The sequence below is a fragment of the Taudactylus pleione genome, unplaced genomic scaffold (assembly GCF_031769625.1).
Source record: "Taudactylus pleione unplaced genomic scaffold, aTauple2 ptg000133l, whole genome shotgun sequence".
Classification (NCBI taxonomy): Eukaryota; Metazoa; Chordata; class Amphibia; order Anura; family Myobatrachidae; genus Taudactylus; species Taudactylus pleione.
In genome coordinates this window covers 2,650,516-2,672,663 of record NW_028284535.1, presented here as the reverse complement: position 1 = coordinate 2,672,663, position 22,148 = coordinate 2,650,516, and the positions used below count along the sequence as shown (strand labels likewise).

General features: G+C 48.0%; 1 protein-coding gene across 6 annotated transcripts in view; it reads left to right on the top strand.

The window, feature by feature from the left end:
• Nucleotides 1-4,754: 4,754 nt before the first annotated feature.
• Nucleotides 4,755-22,148, top strand: part of OGG1 (8-oxoguanine DNA glycosylase) — a 29,998-nt gene continuing 12,604 nt past the window's right edge. Inside the window, exons 1-4 of one of the 6 annotated variants that reach the window (XM_088473263.1) lie at nucleotides 4,755-4,815; nucleotides 12,600-12,723; nucleotides 14,305-14,669; nucleotides 17,642-17,821. In XM_088473263.1, coding sequence (XP_088329389.1) covers nucleotides 4,800-4,815; nucleotides 12,600-12,723; nucleotides 14,305-14,669; nucleotides 17,642-17,821 — 685 coding nt within the window. In that variant the 5' untranslated portion in view covers nucleotides 4,755-4,799. The other 5 variants (XM_088473264.1, XM_088473265.1, XM_088473267.1 and 2 more) reach the window with 5 other exon arrangements.

Genomic DNA, 22,148 nt, shown 5'->3' with positions numbered 1-22,148 from the left:
CAAGTGTCTGTCGTGGTAACCGACCAACACTGGGCAAACTGCAGCAGGCGGCCTCCCACTTAGGGATCCCCCAAAGGGAGGCCCAGACCGTCAGGCCACAGGCTTGTCATCGGGCTTAGGGGCCGGACGTCTGGTACTCCAGGCCTGTTTCCGGGGCTTGGCCGATTTTTTGGGGCCAGCCTGTCTGGGAAAAGACTGCGTCTTAGGCCTACCCTAGGCCCTGTAAGGCCGAAAGGCCGACGTACCTGAACCGGAAGGAACCGCAGCAGACGGAAGACATGCCGATTTGGCTGCCGCCAGCGTGGCTACGATTTTGTCCAGATCCGGACCAAAGAGGACTTCTCCATTGAAAGGCAAAGCTTCCAAGCCCTTCTTGGAATCAGCGTCCGCCTTCCAAGATCGCAACGATAAGGTGCGACGAGCAGCGACAGCCGCCGAAGAAATCCGAGACGCCAGGGTACTGATATCCAAGGCCGCCTCATTGATATAAGTGGCCAAGTCCCGGAGATTGCCTATCAACTCGGTCTGTTCAGCCGAACAGTCGGAACCGAAAGACGCCTCCAAATTATCAGCCCAGCGCTCCATAGCTCTGGCAACCCAACAAATGGCCATAGCCGGCCTAGCTGCCCCCCCCCGCAAGGGAATAAACGGACCAGGCAAATCTCTGCCCATGCCCTCCATGTCTTCCTTGAAGGATGCTACGGACCGTAAGGTAATGTGGCACTGCGGACTAGGCGTGTCACATGGGAATCCACATGTGGAGGGGATTCCCACTTAGAATAATAATTATCCGCAAACGGATAAGCCACCGCCAAGCGCCTCTGAGGCTGATACCGTTTGCCCGGATGTTTCCACGCCTCCTCTAAATGGTCCACTAACTGACCCCAAAGAGGAAACACTGTGGCGTCACCCTTAAAAAAGGCATATTTAGATTTTGACACCAGAGGATTTTCATCCTCAATCACTAAAGCTGTGCGGACTGCCCGAATAAGTCCAGGAATATAAACCTTGGACCTAGCGTCCGACTCTTTAGTGCGGAGAGGTTCCTGGTCCGAAAGATCCAGAATCTCCCCATCATCAGACGTCACGTCGTCATCCTCATAAGGAGTGGACAGAGACGCCACCGGCCGCTTATGCGGCCTCAACACAGACTCCCCTTGTAACACGTCCGACAAGTGCTGTACAGAACTTGTCAGAGAATTAACCCACGCAGACTCCTGAGAGACTTGGGGAGAGGAAATAGGGAGACTGTGTGGTACCATCAATTGTCTCGGGAAACCCTGCATGGGTGACGACACCACCGACTGCTGGGACAAACCCATCTGTGAGAACGCAGGCTGCGGAGCTAACTGGCCCACCAGGGTTGTAAGCGCTTTGGCGAAACAAGCCCAGGGCGGCTCCTGTACCGGGCCGTGACAGTAATTGGCCGCGCCAATAAATAACACTGCCGACATAGCCCCTCCGCGCTACCTTCCCCCTCCGCTATAGGTACCTTGCACGTAGTACACAAATGCTGGAGAGGAAAGTCACTCTCAGACATGATGGTAAGTATGTGACCCCTCTCACTGATACTCGTAGTATAGTGTGACACCACCCTGCAATCACCGCACCGCAAGGGCTTTAGCAGAAAAAGGATCAGGGACAGTGAAAAGGCTGACAGTAGAACATGAAAGTACAGGCAGCAGCGCTAGCAGAAGTCACATACAATGCAAAGAAAATCAATTCCTGCACTAACAGCGCTGATAATCAACTACGCAGACACAGAGCCTGGTAGGACGCAGCGCTGCATACACAGACCTGAACCAAACGGAGAAGAGGTATGACGGGGGACCCAGACCGCAATGCCACTGCTTCCAAGCTTCCAGCAGCGTTCACCATGCGCTTTTAAAGATGGCCACCGAGGAGCATAGAGGAGGCCGGCCTGGGGGCGGAGCGCTGCCACAGGGCCAGTCAGCACAGTGCAGAGAGGACTGTGTGCAGCGGGGGAGGCGCCGGCTGTGCTACAGGGAAGGCTCGCTCCCCTGGCATGCAATTAACCCCTGGGACGCCGCAGCGCTACCGCTCAACCGCGGTCCGCTGTCCCAGGGGGGTGGTGGAAGCGCAGGTTAGGTACCTGGCTCCACGCTGCAGCCAGTCCCCAGGGAGCCCCCTGCCTGGGGACTCTGGACCATGTTTCAGCAGGGTCCCACCACGGGACCCCGCTGCTTACCTGCTGCCCCCTTGGATCCGGCCATGGTCCCAAACATCTGGGGTCACCGCTAGCTGTGACCCCAGATGCTTACCAGCATCCCCGGATCGGTAACGGCGTTCTGGTACCGGCGGGGGTGTAGGGAAGACAGCATGGACGTCAGCACTGACTGTCCATTCTGTACTTCCAGATGTGCAGCCATAGCTGCATTGAAGAAACTTCAGGGGCTATTCTTAGCCCCCCTCTAACAGGTGCATCCGACTCCGGCCGGCACCAAACGAAACTGAGATGCCTTGGCTCGGGGGCGGGGTATAGGAGGGGAACCCTAGTGCATCCTGGGAGGCTGAAAACTTAACTCTATGGTGCCCGATGCCTGACGTCATCACCTATACCCAAGGTATCCTGTGGATACCCTATGGACCCTGATGTAGAAACATGTACTGCTTGGGGTCCTGAGGACAGAGGGCCTGTTTCAGACCCGCTCGCTCCAAGCTTATGGAAATTCAGCTAAGTGACACCAAGGCATCTGCTCGCACAGCAAAACATAAGCACGCCCACTATGTCTTGGCAAGCGATCACTTTGTGTTTATAGACGCCCACCAGCCTGTGTTTTGCCGTCCACTAGCGTACGTCATCTCCAGGAAGTATATACAACCATCGGTACATCAGGAACCATCGGATTAAACCGCAGCACTTGTGGTTGACTGTACCCTACCGCAAGCACTGCGGGCAGTTCTGTGTAAAAAATCAACCAGGTGACGTGTACTATGACGCTGCCTGTTAATTATGCACGCCTCTGAAACGGCGTTGAAACACTCTGGCACTCCTGCGTCCGCAACTACACTCCCCCGTTACTACTGCCCTGCCCCTGTTACCACCCACAAACGGTCTCTCCTGTCAATCGTTCCACTGGGCTGTCTTGGCAGGGCGAGCGAGCACATTGCGATCACTCGTACTAGTTTGCGCACGCGTACTGCGAACTACACGCATGTGAACATCGTCTGCAACGAGCGGGTCTGAATCAGGTCCAGAGTTTGAGAACCTGTGGGATAGACAACGAAAAAAGTATCAAACTAAAACATATTCTAAACAAGTATAACAGTTATACTAGAACAAACAGAAAAACCAGAAGGATGGGATCACGGGTCAAAGAGAAAACCCTGAAGGTAATTAAGTACCGACTGATAGGAAAAAGGTAGAACAGGATATGTTAGTATCAAAATATATAGAAAAGAAACAAATTCGAACAGAATGTAAAAAAACATGCAAATACTAGAGCATTAAAAAAAAGCAGGAAAATATGGTTAAAACAGACTAGGAGAGGCACCCCATCCCGTAGTCCACAGTCCGAACACCCCATCCCGTAGTCCACAGTCCGAACACCCCATCCCGTAGTCCACAGTCCGAATAAGGCCATAATGGAGGATCATCCTGCCCCAGGGCCTGTAAAAGAAGCCATGCAGCAACGTCTTCCGAATACATAACGTTCGCAAAAGATGTTCTCAGAGGATCTTCCAACCAAAGAGGCTGTGTGGAATGATAGTGGGCCCATTCTACAGCAAACGGAGGAGGAAATCTTCCAATGGCAGCAAATTTTTCAGGATACACCACCCCCTGAAACTCTAAGCTGGGTGCACACCATGTGAAGGCGAGATGCCAAGATACATCACGTGAGCCATACACGACGAGGTACGACGGCACAATGTGTTGTTACATGCTGCATGTAACAGCACCGCGCCATTCCTTGCAACGTCCCATCGACTGTGCAGAACAGCTGGTGGGTGTCGGGTCCAATAAACGTGATATATATATATATATATATATATATATACACACACACATACACACACACACAGGATGTAGTGAGTATGCTGGCGGACGTGATGGCGGCTGTTGAAAGCCCGACCCGCGACTAAAGATAGGCGTCAACGCCTATCTAAATCCCAACGCCAGAATCTTGACAGACGCCATCCCGATTGAAGGTACACCGCGGCATCTTGGCTGTTAGCCGAGGGGAGGGTAGGGTAGGTTTAGGCACAACAAAAAGGGGGGGGAGGCGTGTATAGGTTTAGGCAGTAAAGGGGAGGATTAGTATAATTACCCAACCCGTCGGGATACCGATCATCAGGATATCACTGTCTGCATTTTGATAGTAGTCATCCCAACTGCGGGAATTTTATACCCAACCCATATATACATACACATAAATAAGTATTATTGTGGCTACTACCTTCAACCACCATGAGACAGGTGCACACTCATTTGGTATTTTGATACTTGGAAGACCAAGACAATGAACGTTTGGGGTCATATTTAGTGGCTGTATTAACTGCATAAAGTAACTATGAAGCAACTATAGGAATAATTGTGTATTTAAAGGATATAATTTAATGCAAAGTACTATTCAATTCAAGTCTTCTCTAGACCTACATTGTGCCAACATGTACATACATACATACATAGTTACAAAAGCCAATGCAGCCATTAAGATGCATGCTACCTCAGAGCACAAGCCGCCCTCCACTCAGGACACCAAACTGCGCATGCGTACAACGCAGACAGCTAGCGAAGCGCGCATGCTCTCTAATATAGACCCAAGCGGCCACCGTACATGACGCATAAAGCAGGTACAATACCGAGTTCCCCGGATGGACATTTATCCGTACGGTTCCGTACATTAGCTGGTACGCTGCTTTAACAGGGAGGGGGAAATACAGAGTCGCTGCGGCTGCGGCAAGCGGCGCTCCCATTGGTTGGTTATATGGCACCAGACCGTAGTGCGCCATAAGGTTTGTGTTATGCGTTGTGCACACTGCACAGACAAGAATACATCTCCCAGCAATCCCCTGTATGGGGGCGGTGACATAGTTATGAGTTAGCCAATAGCGGCTCTACAATGAGAAGAAATAATGGACTGCAAGTTGTCTGCCCGTTCTAGTTATAAATGTACTGTGTGCCTGCTTTCAGTATGTAGTCTTCGGCAAAATGGCGCCTGTCCTCCATGTTTAATGTGCTAGGACTAATGTGACCCATGATAATAAGTGGTAACTGTTATAAAACCTATCCAGAGTGATAAGTGGCCCTTTTTGACTTGATGTTGCAAATTATGTCCCAAGGTGGCACACAAAAACCAATGAGTGTGATCATAGAGGTGTATAGTCTGCTATAGGCACAGGGAAGAAAGAGAATTTAGAGAATGACGTCCAACATGCGGTGTAGGATCCAGGAAGTCCTTTTTGTTTTTTTACATTTTGTTTTTAGTTTTCTTAGGAACCAGATTGTTGCTGAAGAGCGTGAGGCCGTTTACAGAGAAGGAGTCTGTATGATTTAGGACGGTACGGTGTGGACAAGGCCAGAGGACTATCAGATATTTAGGACTAAACTAAGTATTCAGTGAGTGATAGTCCCTTCCCATTGCACTCTGCAAAGATAAAGGCTACAGAATGTGGTCAGGGCATAACCTTTATGTCTCTGTCATCCGTTTGGGGACACTGGGACCATTTGGTATAAAGGTGACTGTCGGAGAGATATTCTCCCTGAAGTCTTTGCTCCTCCCCCTTTTTGTGCTCGCTGCCTCCATTTTTTCTACCATAGTTACAGGCTGCCTCTCTGCTTTGTGCTGCCTATAGCAGTGTTTTAACTTATTGGTATCTCTTTGCGTTGCAGTGGCTGCCACTGATGAATACCTCACCCCACTCCTCATTTTCCCCATTTCCAAAAACTGTAACTGGCCTGGTCTTTGAACACACGTGACCAAATCTAATTAGATGGCATCTCCTGTGTTCAGCCACCCACTTGATGGGATTTACTAAAGCTTCTAAAAATGAAAAGTAGAGGTGTTGCCCATAGCAAGCAATTAGATTGTAGTTATCATTTCTCTATTGCATCCTACAAAATGATAGATTATATGGTGGCTATGGGCAACACGTCCACTTTTAGAAGCTTTAGGAAATTTACCCCTAGATGTATGTGGGCACAGATGTCTCCACCAGTAACCACCTGTTACTGACTCCTCCCACTGAAGCGTAGGAGGGCAACTTGCTGCCACACCAGGCTTCCACCAGCACCTGAAGCTGCTTACGTCACCGTATGGGTATTCAGGGTCACACTGCAGCAACACCACCTTGTTGGTGTCTGCTAATCTGTCCCAGTTTACTATAGACCAGTGCTGTCCTCTCAACCTCGGGGCAGACGGAGAACGGATAAGCCTTTAGCACCTATCAGGCTGTCACAGGATACAAGCGGATGTACAGCCCGATGCAGGACTTCGTAGGGGTACGTATTAAAACATATGGGTGTAGGCTCCCCCGGACCCAGAGGCCCGTGTGCACCACACACCCATTATAAATATGTCCCTGGATGTAGGCATATTTTGCTAAAATAAAATGCCTTTGAAAATACATTTATATCTAGTTGAAGGTACCAGGAATATCAAAGCATACATATGTTACTGGAAGTTATTATTATTATCCTTTATTTATATGGCGCCACAAGGGTTCAACTGCGCCTTACACAGTACATAAATGAGCACACAAGAAAAGTTATTAACAGTACAAACAATACAGGATAAATGCATGATATATAAACATAGCTGCATAACACTTGAATAAGCAGCATGGTGTCAGCAGACAAGGGTTAGGTGCTGTTGTAAATTAAAGTATAATTAAGTGAAGGAAAAGCACATGAGGGAAGAGGACCCTGCTCGTGAGAGCTTACATTCTAAAGGGGAGGGGGGAAAACAAACAGGGGTGACACAGAAGGGCTGGATACAAGGGTGACAGTAATATAACATCTATGGAAAGGTTAGTCTAAACTTAAGAGGAAAAGACAATGAGTTGAGCAAAACTGCACCAAGCCTCATGATTTGGGGGCCACAACCAAGGTCCATTTGAGGGGTCATCTTGGGAATGTGGTGGTAGATAAAAGCAGTCCTTAATTGCAGAAATTGCTGATTTCTTAATTTCTCTTTCTGTTGTCCTCCTGAATAACTCCAGCTTCAATTTAAATATTCTATTTACGCTTTAAACTAAGCACTTAAAATCTAAGCACTGTTGCTAGAGCAGCCTAATAGTAAAGGTGCATATATTACACACACAACTATTTTTTGAACGATTATCGATAACGATATTGTTAATCGTTGAAAAAATTGTTCACTTTCTGAGTTAAAACGATGAACAATTATCGTTCATGTGCGTTCACGTTTGTAGTTCAGTCAGACTGACCAACTCAACGATTTTCGGTAAGGGAATATGCAAAAATCGTTTGTAGTACAAAAAAATCGTTCAATACATTTAGTAAATAAACGATTTTAGTAAACGATTTTCGTTCATTTTTCCCTTACAAAAATGAACTAAAATCATTAATTTACTAAATCGTTGTGTGTGTGTGTGTGTATGCAGATTAACTAATAAATATGGCTCAAACCAGGTGTCCACACTGATTCCACTCCACCCCTAACACCCTCCTCACACAACAAAGGGTCAGCAATCGACTAAACAAATAGTGAGAGGACAATATACCAACACAGATACAGAGTAATTTCCTGCCTTGATACAGATTTTAAAACAATATGAAATACTGTATAGTCATTTACCTATCAATTTTAAAGGCTGGCTGTGCAATAGAAAAACCAAGCAGCAGTATATGTTGGGTACAGTAGTTAATTACCTGTGGATGATAAGAAATGAAAAATCACATCACAGTTCCTTCCAGGTACTAGTATAGTTAGTAATAACTCCAGAATAACTTCGGCTTCAATTTAAATATTCTATTTACACTTTAAACTTAGCACTTAAAATCTAAGCACTGTTGCTTGAGCAGCCCCAGCTATGGCAACCTAATAGTAACTTTCGTTAGTAATACCCCTTTTCCACCTAAATTCCGGGTCTGACCCGGAGTTGGAACAGAGGGCCTGATTCAGACCTGCTCGCGAGCGGGTCGATGTTGGCCCAGTGCGCATGCGCACGACGGAGCCGGCTCCGTCGTGCGCATGCAGGAGACCCGCATAGCGACGGGCAAGCCATCGCTCCGGGTCTTGCACTAAAGGGGGCGTGCTGTCGATGTTGAGTGACAGCACGTCCCCTTTGGTGGGCGGGCCGGGGGCGTGGCTGGCCAGACAAAGGCGTTCCCATGGGAACGCCTACCGTCTGGGGCCGGCCCCACTGACATCACAAGTGATGTCAGTGGGAGTGCTTTTGGCTCTGGTAAAGCAAAAAGCACTCAAAGGCTTGCGGCAACGAGACCCTACCACAAGGGTCTCGTCGCAAGCCCGATGGTCTTGACCATCGCGAATATCTTCCTTGCCGCTCGCTATAGCTGTGGGTGGTCACCACAGCTAAATCAGAGGGACGGCCCTGATTCAGAGCGAGCGCTCTGTCAGAGCGTCCGGCTCTGAATCAGGCCTGAGTTCCTATCCAGATCAGACCCGGAATTTAGCCGGCGCCGACTTGGGATGTTCCCGAGTCGGCGCCATTCACACTGGAGTCGGGTCTGCTTAGACCCGGCTTTCCCGGCGTGAAAGTGGTCGCTTGGAGATGACGTCATCTTCAAGCGCCACTGAAGCTGGACCAATCGTCCGGCTAGCAGCGCACTCCAGGTCATCGTGACCCGGAGTGCGCTGTTCTCACAGCAGGGTTTCAAGGTCTACGCTCGTGTTAAATCCTGCTACTTACCTGGGTTGGATTGGCGAGTCACTTGCCCCTGCGATCCAACCCTCTCCCCTTTTACACCAGGGAGCTGCCCGGGTTAACCCTGCAATAACCCAGGTTTTAGCTTCGGTGTAAAAGGGGTATTAGGAAGTTTAGATGATACACACTTTTGAGCTGATAGACCTCTTCTTTCCTAAAGTTCTGGTGCAGAATAACACAGGCGGTAATGCAGCCCCTTTCTCTTTAAAGCAGGGACGGGGAACCTCAGGCCCCGGGGCCATATAAGGCCCCCGGAATCATTTGGTCTGGCCCTCTGAGCTTTTTTATGCTAGCCTCATCTGGCTAGCAGGGTGCCTAGAATGTCACCCTGCAGCCAGAATCTATGCAGCAGTGCCACCTGGAGCGTCCTCAGGACGCTTCAGACAGTCACACTGCTGCCCTTACAGCTCCCCGGAGCATCCTGAGGATGCTCCGGGCATTGCTGTAATCATCGGTGATTGTGGCCCCGCCCCTGTGTGACATCACATGGAGGGGGCGTGGCCTGCACCTGGCCCGCCAATAATTTTACATATATCAAAATGGCCCTCGGCAGAAAAAAGGTTCCCCACCCCTGCTTTAAACCAATATAGCTGAATGGTTGCACTGTTCACATGCATTCAGCTTTAGAAGTTTTTCATATTTAGCATTGTTATCAGTGGACAGAGGAGAGGGTGCTCCCCCCTTGCACAAGGCTGCCGGAGAGAGTACAGGTCACCTTCTGGTGCCTGAAGTCTAGACGAGCCACCGTGATGCCACTGGCTCCTAGTTGAACTGATTGGCTGTATGCTCATGAATATTTATTTAGCTGCCAGCATGACTCCTCCCAGCATATGCAGGCATTCATTGCACTTTAAATTTACTTCTTTCTTCACCAACACTTCAATAAGTGTTTCGTATCTGAAATGTGTTTTGTCTTTGATAATTTCCATAAATATTTAGTCTGCTTGAGTAGTTTTTTCATCCATACCCAAGATGGAGAAACGTGTGAATGCGGAATGATGCTCTCTAAAATCATTTTATGCCTTCCCCAATATGCATAATGGAAAAAATGCAATGTCCTAATATGTAGCACAAGGGACAATACAGGACTGCAGCTGAATGGAGATGTACTAAGCTCTGAAAAGTGATTAACTGTCAGTCACTCAGCTCCTAACTGTCATGTTACAGGCTGTGTTTGAAAAATGACAGGAGATGATTGGTTGTTAGTTTATCACTCTCCAATGTATCACTTTCCAGAGCTTAGTACATCTGCCCCTTCAGGTTAGCAAACAAGTCGTTTCCTTTTTTAATTATTATTGCATGTTCTGGGAAACATGAGAGGGTCCTGAAATCCACACATACTATGTGTTGTAATTGGCCGATGCCTCCCGACCAGTGCAGCGGCAGAAACAGAATTGTAAATGACATGCTTGCATGCACAGACGGTATAATGGTTAGCGTTACTGCCTCACAGCACTGAGGTCATGGGTTCGATTCCCACCACGGCCCTACCTGTGCGGAGTTTGTATATTCTCCCCGTGCTTGTGTGGGTTTCCTCCGGGTACTCCGGTTTCCTCCCACACTCCAAAAATATACTGGTAGGTTAATTGGCTCCCAACACAAATTAACCCTAGTGTGTATGTGTGTGCGCATGTGGTAGGGAATATAGGGGCTCATTCAGACCCACTCGCGAGCGGCTGTCCGCTCGCAAGTGGGTCGATGGTCCCCACTGCGCATGCGCACGACGGAGGGAGCTCCGTCGTGCGTATGCGCGAGACCCGACGAGCGAAGGACTTTCCTTCGCTCGGAGTGTCTCATCAAAGGGGGCGTGCTGTCGACGGTGACTGACAGCACGCCCCCTTTGGTGGGCGTGCCGGGGGCGTGCCTGCCAGACGGAGGCGTTCCCAAGGGAACGCCTACCGTCTGAAGCCGGCCCCACTGACATCACTAGTGACATCACTAGACATCACCAAAGTCACTCCTGGCCTTGCGGTTGAAAAACCCAACCGCAGGCTTTTACTCGCAGTTCCGATGGTCAAGACCATCGCGACCATCATTTTGCACGTCCAGGAGGACGCTCCATATTAATGGAGGTGGGCCCTGATTCAGAGCGAGCGCTCTGATCAGAGCGTCCGGCTCTGAATCAGGGCCATAGATTGTAAGCTTCACTGGGGCAGGGACTGATGTGAATGGACAAATATTCTCTGTAAAGCGCTGCGGAATATGTGTGCGCTATATAAATAACTGGTATTTATAATGAACTGACCCTAATGCTGCATACACACATAAAGATTTTCTGTCCAACCATCCAACTAGTTGATTGGTTGGAATGAAAATCTGGTAAGGAATAAAAGCAAATGACAATCAGCAATTTGCTCCCAAATGCCAGAATATGGACAAAAACTGTTTGAACAAATTGTTTAGATCAAACATTTAACAAACTTGTCTGACGACCATTTTCATCTGTTTTCTGGCATTTAGGAGCAAATTGCTGATCATCATTTACTCCCATACATTACCAGATCTTCATTCCAACCAATCAACTAGCTGGATGGTTGGACAGAGCATCGTTACGTGTGTACCCAACTTTAGATTGTACTTGTGGAACATCTGATGTTGATCTTTTCATGTAGTTCCTGTTTCAAGGTCCATTCCTGTAGGAGCAGCACTTATAAAGGCCAATCCTGAAAGCAGTTCATGGACTCCTGCCTCAGACATTACTCCTACTAGTGTTAGAGCATTAAGGATTTATGTCTTCTGCGTGCATTGCATAGTCTGCTGATAACGCATCCTTTGAAGTCAGTCATACACTGGATCTTTTCATTCTGCTGACATTGTTTTCTTTTCTGTGATTTTTTTCTTTTTTTTTCTTTTACTTATTTCTTATTTTAATACAATCCCGGCAGAGTTTTCCTTCCTGTAAACTTGCTGTCACAGCAACAAAACTTTTGTCCGTGATTCTACAGGACATGAAACATCACTATAAACATTTCAGCCACTGATGCGATTTTCCTAGAGCAAAACCTAACCTGTTATTATTATAGCATACATGTTCTTTTGGATTGTTGTTACTTTTATATCCATTTTGTTTTTCTGTCACAGTATGTCACTAAATAATGTTTACTGTATAGAATATTTATCTCGCTGCATTCTCCGACTAGGCTGAGTGTACATAATATGCCCAGGGTCGTTGGGGCGTCCACTTGGCCCAGGTACAGGAGTGGGCGTGGCCAAATCCAGGAAGCGAGGTTACGCCTTCTCCAAAAAAAAATAATAATAATATAAAATACTTTACATCTGTCCCCCTTAACAGTTGGCCTGGGCCCCTGTCTGGCATCTCCAACAGACCTGGGCCTGGGTAATTAATACCCGGCACCCCTGAATATGCCGTGCTAGCAGCGTCACTGTATACCTCAGCAGGCAGGGTTTAATTGGTTTCATCTCCTAATACCAAATAACTAATCAGAGTAAATATTTATTGATGAGAAAATAAATATAGCACAGAAGCTTCACTTCAGCGATTTTCAAGGAGAATATAGATTTAACATATATTTAATATATAAATGTATTTATTATTGTATTTTTATTTAATAATAATAATATTTAGTATATATATATAATATATTCTAACCATTTAGGAGCACAATTGTTTTTACAGTAATATTGAATATATATTATGTGCTTTTATTCTTCTTATAGGTTGACTGTTATATTGATGGAGTTTTTATAAACTAATTTCTGTTCAGGTCGGTATCGCAGGATGCATCACCTTTCGTCGCTGTCGGTCTGCCCTACTCTCTGGCGCTCTATAACGTGTAAACTGGTTGAGCTCCATCTGGATTTTGTCCTGCCGTGCGGCCAGTCTTTTCGGTAGGTTTTTAGACTTGGACAAAAGAAAAATCGTTAAATTTTTTGACTGCTCCAGAGCTAAACTATGATAAATCCTTAACAACCAAAGATATTGTTGATCACTACTGACCACAACATGTTTAAAACTATTATATAAAATATCTTTCTTTAGTCACAAATATGTGTACAATATTTTTAAGAGGCGTGTTGTGCCTCATGCCTCAGTGATGCGTTTAATGCCTTCATTCTCATGAAAGGTGATTTAGCACAATCAAAAATAAGCTCTGCCTTCATGAAGCTCACCAGAAATATCTAATTTCCTAGTGAATCGATGGCACATTCCACTGACGTGCGGTGAGTTCAATGGCTGGGGAGGCGGAATGGGTATGAAATATCGCCGGCCGCACGGCCGGCGGTTCGATTCCCGTCACCGGCAGCCCGACAAAAGCAGAGTTAGAAGCAGCGGAAGCCCGACAGCGCTGGAAACCCGATCGTGGATAGGTGAGTATGTACTAACCTAACCCCCCTAACCCTAACCCTTCTTAGTTGTGCCTAACCCTAACTTCCCCCCCAAGTGCCTAACCCTAATCCCCCCTCTAAGTGCCTAACCCTAACCACACCCCTTCCCCGCTGCCTAAACCTAAGTCCCCCGGGGGGGCTGCCTAACCCTAAGTCTCCCCAGGGGGTGCCTAACCCTCCCTCCCCCTAGCCTAACCCTCCCGGGGGGGGTGCCTAACTCTAAGTCCCCCCCGGGAGCCCTAAACCTAACCCTCCCCCCGCGGCTGTCCGCTCGCGGCGCCCGGCATCACTACGATTGGGATGCCGGTCTCCCGGAGTCGGGGAAATGCGGGCGTCTACATCTAGACGCCCGGCATTTCACCCTTGCCGGGAAATGACAGTCGGGAAGCCGGCTGCCGGTATTTAGGCAGTCGGCTTCCCGATTGCTTCCCGGGGAGGCACACATGGAGATGGGTCTGAGTGCTGAGAGCCTGTCTCACCCCCTACTCACTCTCCCCTCACTACACTAAGCTTCAGTGTCCACTGATTCTCCTACCTGCATCACCGTTTCTCTTGCTTCTGCTGACACCTCCGATGTTTAAACACTGCAGTGCACTTCTTGGTCACATGACACATCCAAGGTGTCCATCAGTGCTCAAGGCATGCCCCCATATTTAGAGGCATGCCTCTATTAGCTCTCTTTCTGTGCTGCCTACTGCCCGTGGTGTGACCCCACCCTCTGCTCTGCAAGCAGTGTCTGACTATGCCAAAGCGAGGCTGAGCTGTTGCTGCCTCATCTCTCGTCTCCCTGCAGTCCCAGGGAACTCCACAAAGCTGGTGAGTGTTAACTATAAAAACGATTACAATAAACAAAGAAGATGTTTATAAGTTAGAAATATCTTATTTGTATTATTCTAATCATTTTTATATCAAATCTCAGGAGTATGACAGGGGAGGCTCTGCCTGCACGTCCCTAGCACATTCTCATACATTGTTCTTCAGTTGACAAAATGGCCGCCTCAAGTGCACATGAGGAAACTAGAGCAGTTATGTGGGGAAATTGTGAATTATGTCTCAGATTTATGTTTCTCATGAAATGTTTAGGTGGAGAGAGCACAGTCCTGGGTACTGGACCGGAGTATTACACGGGCAGGTGTGGACTCTGACGCAGAAAGATGACCACATATGGTACACGGTATATTCCAGTACAGGTGAAGAGGTTAGCCAATCACAGGAGAAAGCACAGAAGAGGGCCACAAAAAGAAAGTTTCCTCATACTACCCCAGATATAATCAAAACAGAGATAATAAAAGAAGAGGTTGTGGAAGACTTCGATCTAAATGTTGATCAGAAGAAAGACCACGAGACCTTGCAGGATTACTTCCAGCTGCACGTCTGCCTCAGTCAACTCTACCATCAGTGGGGCGAGTCTGACAAGAACTTTCAGAAAGTAGCCAAGGACTTTCCAGGTAATATTCTGTATATGAATGTGAAGTCTGTATTTCTTTCCCCTCACCGTATTCTATGGATTACACAGCAGTAGTTTGTTTTCAGAAGAACTCCCAAGCACAACCAATGGCAGGAGGTTACGGCTCAGCATGGTGTAAAGGATAGTTCCACCCAGAAGTGCAAATGCAATTTGGGATTAAGTAGCTGATTCAGACCCGGGTGCTAAGCTGCGAACGCACGCTATGGCCGATAATCGCACATTTGCGTATCCATCAATATGCGCAAGCGTGAATCACTCACTGCGCTTGGGAATTGCGCGCTCGTAGTACACAGACTGGACGCTAATTTGAGTGACAGTGCCGTTTGTGGGTGGTGACAGGGGAAGGTGCTTGTGAACGGGGGAGGGGTGCTGCAAACGCAGGCGTGTCTGGGCGTCTAAACGGCGTTTTATGGGTGTGCATAATTAGCAAAGAAGCGTCATTGTACACGTCACTTGGTTGTAATTTTAGACAGCAGTGATCACAGTGCTTGCGGTGGGGTAGGGTCTACCTCAAGCGCTGCGTGCAGCTCAGATGGCTCCGATTAATCACACACTTCCTGGAGATGACGTGTGCTAAGAAAGAAAGGTGGGCGTCTTTATACTGGCGTGCGTTCGCTCTGCCGTCGCTCTCTAAGGCTTAAAGGGCGTCCTTCCACCAGTCAGTGCGATCGCGGCATTTGCATACCCGGCCCCTTTTAGCTGCGTGAGAGCGCAGCTTAGCGTCCAGGTCTGAATCGGCTCCTAAATTCTCTAATTGAAGACCTGAACCCAAAAGATCACTTTCTCTGATGTCTGGCATTGAGTAGATCTGGCGATACCGGTGATGTCTTGCGCGCACCCGCCATAGCTTGGCTCGCTACTGCTGGCAGTGTGTTGTGGATAGTCAACACGCTGCTTGCTTGAATGAATGGAAGCCAGCTTGGCTGGAATGGAGAGAGTGCGGCAGTCAGCACACGGTTGGCCTTGCCCCTGCTGAGCTGGCTCAGAGCAGCTCCAGGTGTGAATGCTGGAGCCCAGGTATGTAATCTTTCAGGATCAGTCCCTTCTTATAATGTTCTACCCAACTGCACTTTTAGTTTTGGGCAGAGTTCTCCATGAAAGAGAAATGTGTAAAATTAGACTTTATTTACCCTTTTTAAAAGTTTGGTCATTTTCCCCCAGTTTTCAGCGATGTGCAGGGAACTGCCATCCTGCTAAAATAAAGCATACTAAGATTGCCATAGTAACGATGTTCCCATATCAAAGACCCCTCAGTTTCCGATTTTCTCACCTCTGTTACTGATCAGTTATCCAACGGTCAACATCATGCAGAACTTTTAATAAATTGACCGTTGTGTGCAGTTGTATTCATAATGCTGATTAGTCGTCTGTCTGGGGGGGAACGGATTCAAGTTCTTTTTCTAGGACTGACCTCACTTGAGCTTATAGTTTGCATAGCAATGAAATAGGATAGAGGAACTGCATGGGTTGTGAAAGGTGCTGGGTGCTAGAATGAAGAGTACCCGTGGTCGCAGGAGGGAAAATGTCAGCTGTGCGCTATCCGCAGGGTTGCATAAACTCGGATTAAAAAAAAAAAAAAAAACGGATTAGTTTTATTTAAATAAATAAAAAAAAATTATAAAAAAAAAAATCCTAAATTAACATTTTAAATTTTAAAACGTTTAGTTACAATTAAATCCGTTTTTTTTTTTTGTTTTGTTTTTTTAATCCAATTTTTATGCAACCCTGCCTTTGGGCAGATTCCAGATTCGGCAGCAGAAATCTCCATCCTCTTCTGAAATTTCCAACTTTGCAATCAATTTATCCTGTAAATCCCAGCACTCAATCTGTAGAAAGAAAATTAATTTGGAGCATTCTTCAGGCCTGATTCAGAGCCGCTCGTGAGCGGCCTCTCGTTCGCTCCGAGCGATGTTTACCCAACTGCAAATGCATACGGATCGTTATACGCATGCGCGAACCAGTCAGTGCGGTCGAAATTCATGTGCTCGCAAAATAGCGAATGCCTGATAATTTGAGTGACAGAATGAGGCGTATGTGGGTGGTAACAGGGGAAGGTGCTTGAAAACGGGGAGTGGAGATCAGAACGCAGGCGTGCTTAAAGGTCAAAATGGGCGTTTTATGGGTGTGCATAATTAAAACAGCAGCGTCATTGACCACGTCACTGGGTTATTTTATAGTCAGAACAGCTCGCAAGATTGTGGTAGCAAAAACCAACCACAAGAATAGCGAGCAGTTCATACGCTGGTCGATGTACTCAATTAATCTAATAAATAGCGGACATGACGTAGGATGTGAGCGGCCAGGGGGCGTATTTTTAAAAAAAACGACCGCAAGTTTTGTTCGCTCGTTCAGACCTAGAGGCGTGAACAGACCGCAAAGAGCGAACGGTTCATTTGAATAGCCACCCCTATTTTCTGGACGAGCGAGCGCTAATTGCGTCCGGCTCTGAATCAGGCCCTTTGTTAGCTCAATCTGGAACATCTATACAGCGTAGTTCCAAAATATACACTATGGCCAGCAAGGCCCAAAATATACACTATGGCCAGCAAGGCCCAAAATATACACTATGGCCAGCAAGGTCACTATGGCCAGCAAGGCCCAAAATATACACTATGGCCAGCAAGGCTACTGACTGTGTTTTTTTTTTTTTATTCCTCCTAATGGTAAAACATTTGAAAGTGTACCTGCTGTCCTCATACAGGTCAAATGAAATTCAATTAAAACTAGTGGCTTCGCTGAGGCACGAGGCATCGCATGTGTCTCGCTCATCAGTGGTCCTGTGAATTGCTTTCTAATGAATATTGGTTCCACATAACTAAATGGCAGCCTCGACTGACGATTTATCAGGCGACAAATACACTTATAATGAAACCGGGTTTACAGCCGCATGTACACGTTGTATATCCCAGTGACGGCCATTCATAGCATGACGCAGCACTATCTCGCCCCCAGGCATCCGGATATTGCGGCAGGATCCCACAGAATGTCTCTTCTCATTCATCTGTACCTCCAACAACCACATCTCCCGCATCACAGGGATGATCGAGCGACTCTGCCGCACTCTGGGAAGACGCTTGTGCCAGCTGGACTCTGTGGAGTATTATTCATTTCCCACCCTCCAGGCGCTGGCAGGCAGGTAACATGGCCGGTCTTAGGGCCTGATTCACTACAGGTCGCTATTGCTAAAGCGTGCGCAGACGGCCGATTGTTACATACTGCACATGCGTATTCTTTGCAGTGCACAAAGGCAACACTGCGATCACAGAGACCATGCAGAGCTATCGCAGAGTGATTAGTGAGCGTTTGGGGTGGTGACGGTTGGTCAGAGAAATGCAGGCGTGCCTGTCCGTTTGAACGCTGTTGCATGGGCGTGCATAAATTAGCCATAGCGGTTGCATACGCAGCTTGTGTACTTACTGCATACAACGAGGTTAGCAATTTCTCAGTAAGGTCAGGCTGCTGTAATTGTGCTTGAGGGGCTGATGGTACTCGATGTTGCCGATGTTTATGGAGGTTTGCAAGGTATTATGGATGTGAGATAGCGGTAGTGGGTGGCAGTTGGGCGTCTCTATGCTGGCAGTGCGACGGCATTGCCATAGCAATAATTAACATATTTTTGCAGCAGACATGCGTGCGATTACGGAGCTGCGATCGCACTAGCCATCCTTCATGAATCAGGCCCTTAGTACAGCTGGCTACAGGAGTCTCTGTTACAGACACCTCCAACCACATGGAAACTGACACCATTTCCTAGCATGAAGTTGCACCCAGCTGGCAGTGTGAGCTGACACATGACTGCTTAGTGTTCATGCTAGCACCCTGCACCTATCACCCGTGCAGTTCCTCTTTCCTGCTGGAGTGTTTCTCTCTGCTCTGCTGCTTCTAGCACACTCTGGTCTGTATATCATCAGTTTGTTGCATCAGCTGAGTGTGCTAGAAGCACCAGAGCAGAGAGCAACACCCCCAGGCAGGAAAGAGGAACTGCACAGATTGTGACAGATGCAGGGTGCTAGAATGAACACTATTTGCTGATATAAATCAAGAAGAGGCATTTATGGCAACTGATACACTGTAACTGTTCCTGTTTCGGTCTCTTTTATAGTGCAGTTCAGAAAACGTAAGCAAATGTCTGGTTGCTATGGGTTACAGCTCCTTTTATGCACAACTGCCTGTGCTCCAGGTGACCTAAGAGTTAAGGTGCGCACACACGGTACGATATCTATGAACGATAACTCGTGCATATTGTTCATTTCTCCTTCATCCACTAGGGGACACTGGAGTTCAAGACAGTGGGGTATAGACGGTGGTAGAGCAGAGCCTGGCGCTTTAAATAATTTAGAAGTGTGACTGGCTCCTCCCCCTCTATGCCCCATCAGCCCCAGTTTTTAGAATGTGCCCGAGAGAGCCGGTAGCACATCAGGCTGTCTCCAGCCTTTCTTATATAATTTTTATTTTTAGATATTAAACAAGCACTGAGGACAGACAGGCTGCTTACTGTGGCAGTCTGCCTGCTACGTGGGAGCCGCTGGGAAGGGCACCACACGGCTACTGCAGCCTGTGTCCGGTGACCCTGAGGAGGGGGCACACAACTTGGAGTCATCGGACCCAGCGAGGACCCGCCACTGCTGACACCGGCATGTGTCCGGGTTCCTCGCCGCCCCCTCAGCCCAGCATCCCGGCCGCAGCAGTTGTAAGTATAACCACTGCTCCTGATTAGCAGGAGCAGTGGACGTTAGAGCTGGGCTCAGTGACATGCCGCTAGCTGTCACTGTTAGCGGCGCTGCTAAAACACCGGAGCTAGCGGGGGTGGAGCTAATAATGGCGCGTTCTGACAGCGGCGCCATTGGTACGGGCTCTCCCTCTCGGTGCTCTGCACTGCAGCAGCATCCCTGAGCCCTAAGTAAGTGGCTAACTGTTGCGTGCCCAGTACATACAGCCGCTAAGCGCATTCAAGGCAGCCCGCCATTTATAAAAACTGGAACATCCTGCCGGAGCATAGTCGGCAGTCAGTTCCAATATAGGTGGTCTCTGCTCCCTCTTTTATTAAGAGGGGTCGCGCTGCAAGCGCTGACTCACCCCCGCTCGGGAGAGAACTGAAGGACTGGGCCCGCCGCAGCTGAGACGGCTGAGTCCGGGTCTCCCGCCCCTCCCCCCACAGTGGGGAGATGTGTGTTCTGCAGCCCACGAATAGGACAAAGTGACAGACGGCTTGCTGCGCTGTCACTTATAGGAAGCACTGGCACTGTCTCCGTATGTACAGCGCCAGTAGGACTAAGACGGCCTGCTTATATATTAGCCGTTAAACAGCGTGGCTGAAAGGTGCTTTGATAACTGGCGCCAGTACCTCGTGAAACTTGTTTAAATGCGTCGGCGCCCTCCACAGCAGGACATCAGCCAATGCTCTCCTCCTGCCTAGAAGGAGGTGTACTCGGGTGGTGTGAGGATCCGAGTTTTCACTCGTGATCGCTCCCCCCCCCCCCTCTGTTCCCGATAGATGTATGCAGCGCGTACCAGCCACCTGCAAGAGAGCCCCGCTTCCCTATTAAGGGCAGTGTCTACTACCTGCTTCAGTGCCCTAACACCGGCTGCACCGATGGTGAGTCTAGCCTATTGCTGCTCCTCCCCCACCCTCGCGCTGAGCGGGTGCACTATAACTCCGCTTTATGCAGTTCTGTTGAGGGGGCAGCTGCTTTAGCCGGGACTCTTCCTGGCTAGCGTGGACATTAAGCGCAGTATTTTCCTCTACCCCAGCGCAGTGTAAGCTATGTTTATAGTCATATATATATATATTATACCTTTTTTCGAAGGTAGTCTACGGACAATATAGAACCAAGCCTTAATCCAAATGCCGCGAGAATAACAGTGTATCGTGGGTGAGGAGAACTCCCTACTGGGTTGGTTTTAAAACCAGTGTTGGCTGAAGGGATGGGGCCTTGGGTCGATGCTCCCATATCATCCCTACTCAGGAACGGGAGTCCCATATCGTGCTGACCATCCCTGTGGTCCAGCGTTAGAGGCTGGGACGCCCACTTCTCTAGCACTATGTTAATAGCGGCTGCTGGCCTTATCTCCTGCTTAGATTGAGGGTGAGGGTCTTGCGCTGTGGATTCCCCAAGGGACAGGTCTCCCTTTGAATATGTTGGGAGGGCTCTGTCAGTTTAGAGAAGCACGCAATTTTGTGAAATGTTACATGTAATCAGCGTGTGGTGCAGTGCGCTCCACATGCACATCATTTTCACTGAAGCATAGCACAGCTCACTTTTCTGGGGCAGTACTCCCATAAGTATGTGGATTGTTACTCTTCTGCAATAGCTCACCTGATAAGGCGAGTACACCAGTAACATAAGTGTCCCAGAATCGATACCAGTCTGGGACAGCTGGGACAGCACGCTGCTAACATATCCTGCCCCTTATGCCGTAGCAGACTGACGGCCACACGTGGCACATGAGCAGTCTCTCTGCATGGAGGTAAGCCACATGTATGTGTATATTTGTATTTATACTAAGTCCTGCTTTAGAACATATGTCTGGAGTGAAGTTTGTCCTGGGTCTCAGTTCCTTCCAGGGCTCTAACTATTGCTCATGATCTCATTTTACAATATCATCACCTGCTAATCGTGTATGTAGGTATGCGTATGCATAGGTGGATATATATATATATCGCTTCTTATATCGCTTCTTATCCTTACCATAAAAGCAGGGGTAGGATCTGCTCTTATCCGTTTTATGTCTGATACCTAGCACATTTTAAAAGAAAGATGATGCAATTGGAGGCTGGGCTCTCCTAATGTAGTTGGTGCAATAACTCCGCTTTACACTACTCTCCCTAAGGATTTATGTGTGTGTGTATATCTGTATCAGTATGTGTGATTGCATATATATATATCTATATGTGTGTATATATATATATATATATATATATATATATGTGTATATATATGGAATGCCTATATTTCCACGGATGGGAAGCCGCCTGGGATTACCAGATGCTGGGGGCCGCTGGGGCTCGGGCTCGGTCCTCGGGACCCCGGGCAGTGCATGGTTCCGGGGCTCCTCGCGGAATCGCAGGTGAAAATTAATTAGCTCCATTTTAAAAATGTGTCAGTGAGTAATGGATACACCTGTGGTCCTGCTGGGTGACCTGGGTGATGTGACGTGTGTGGGGTCCTGGGGACCGAGTTTGGGAGCCACTGCTGTAAGCTATATCCATATATATATTATATGGTGGCTATGGACTGAAGTCATGTTCTGTGGTTTGCATAGTGATAGTTACAATTCCCTATGGCATTGCTTCCAGTATGGACCCTATACATCTTGTATGTCCATACATGTATATACAGATATGTACTTGCATCCTCCTGAGGCTATAGTTCTGTTCCCGTCAGTCTATATCTATGGCGCTCCTTTTCGGGGGACCTATGATCTACAACTACACTCCAGTGGCGCACTTGGTAGCAAA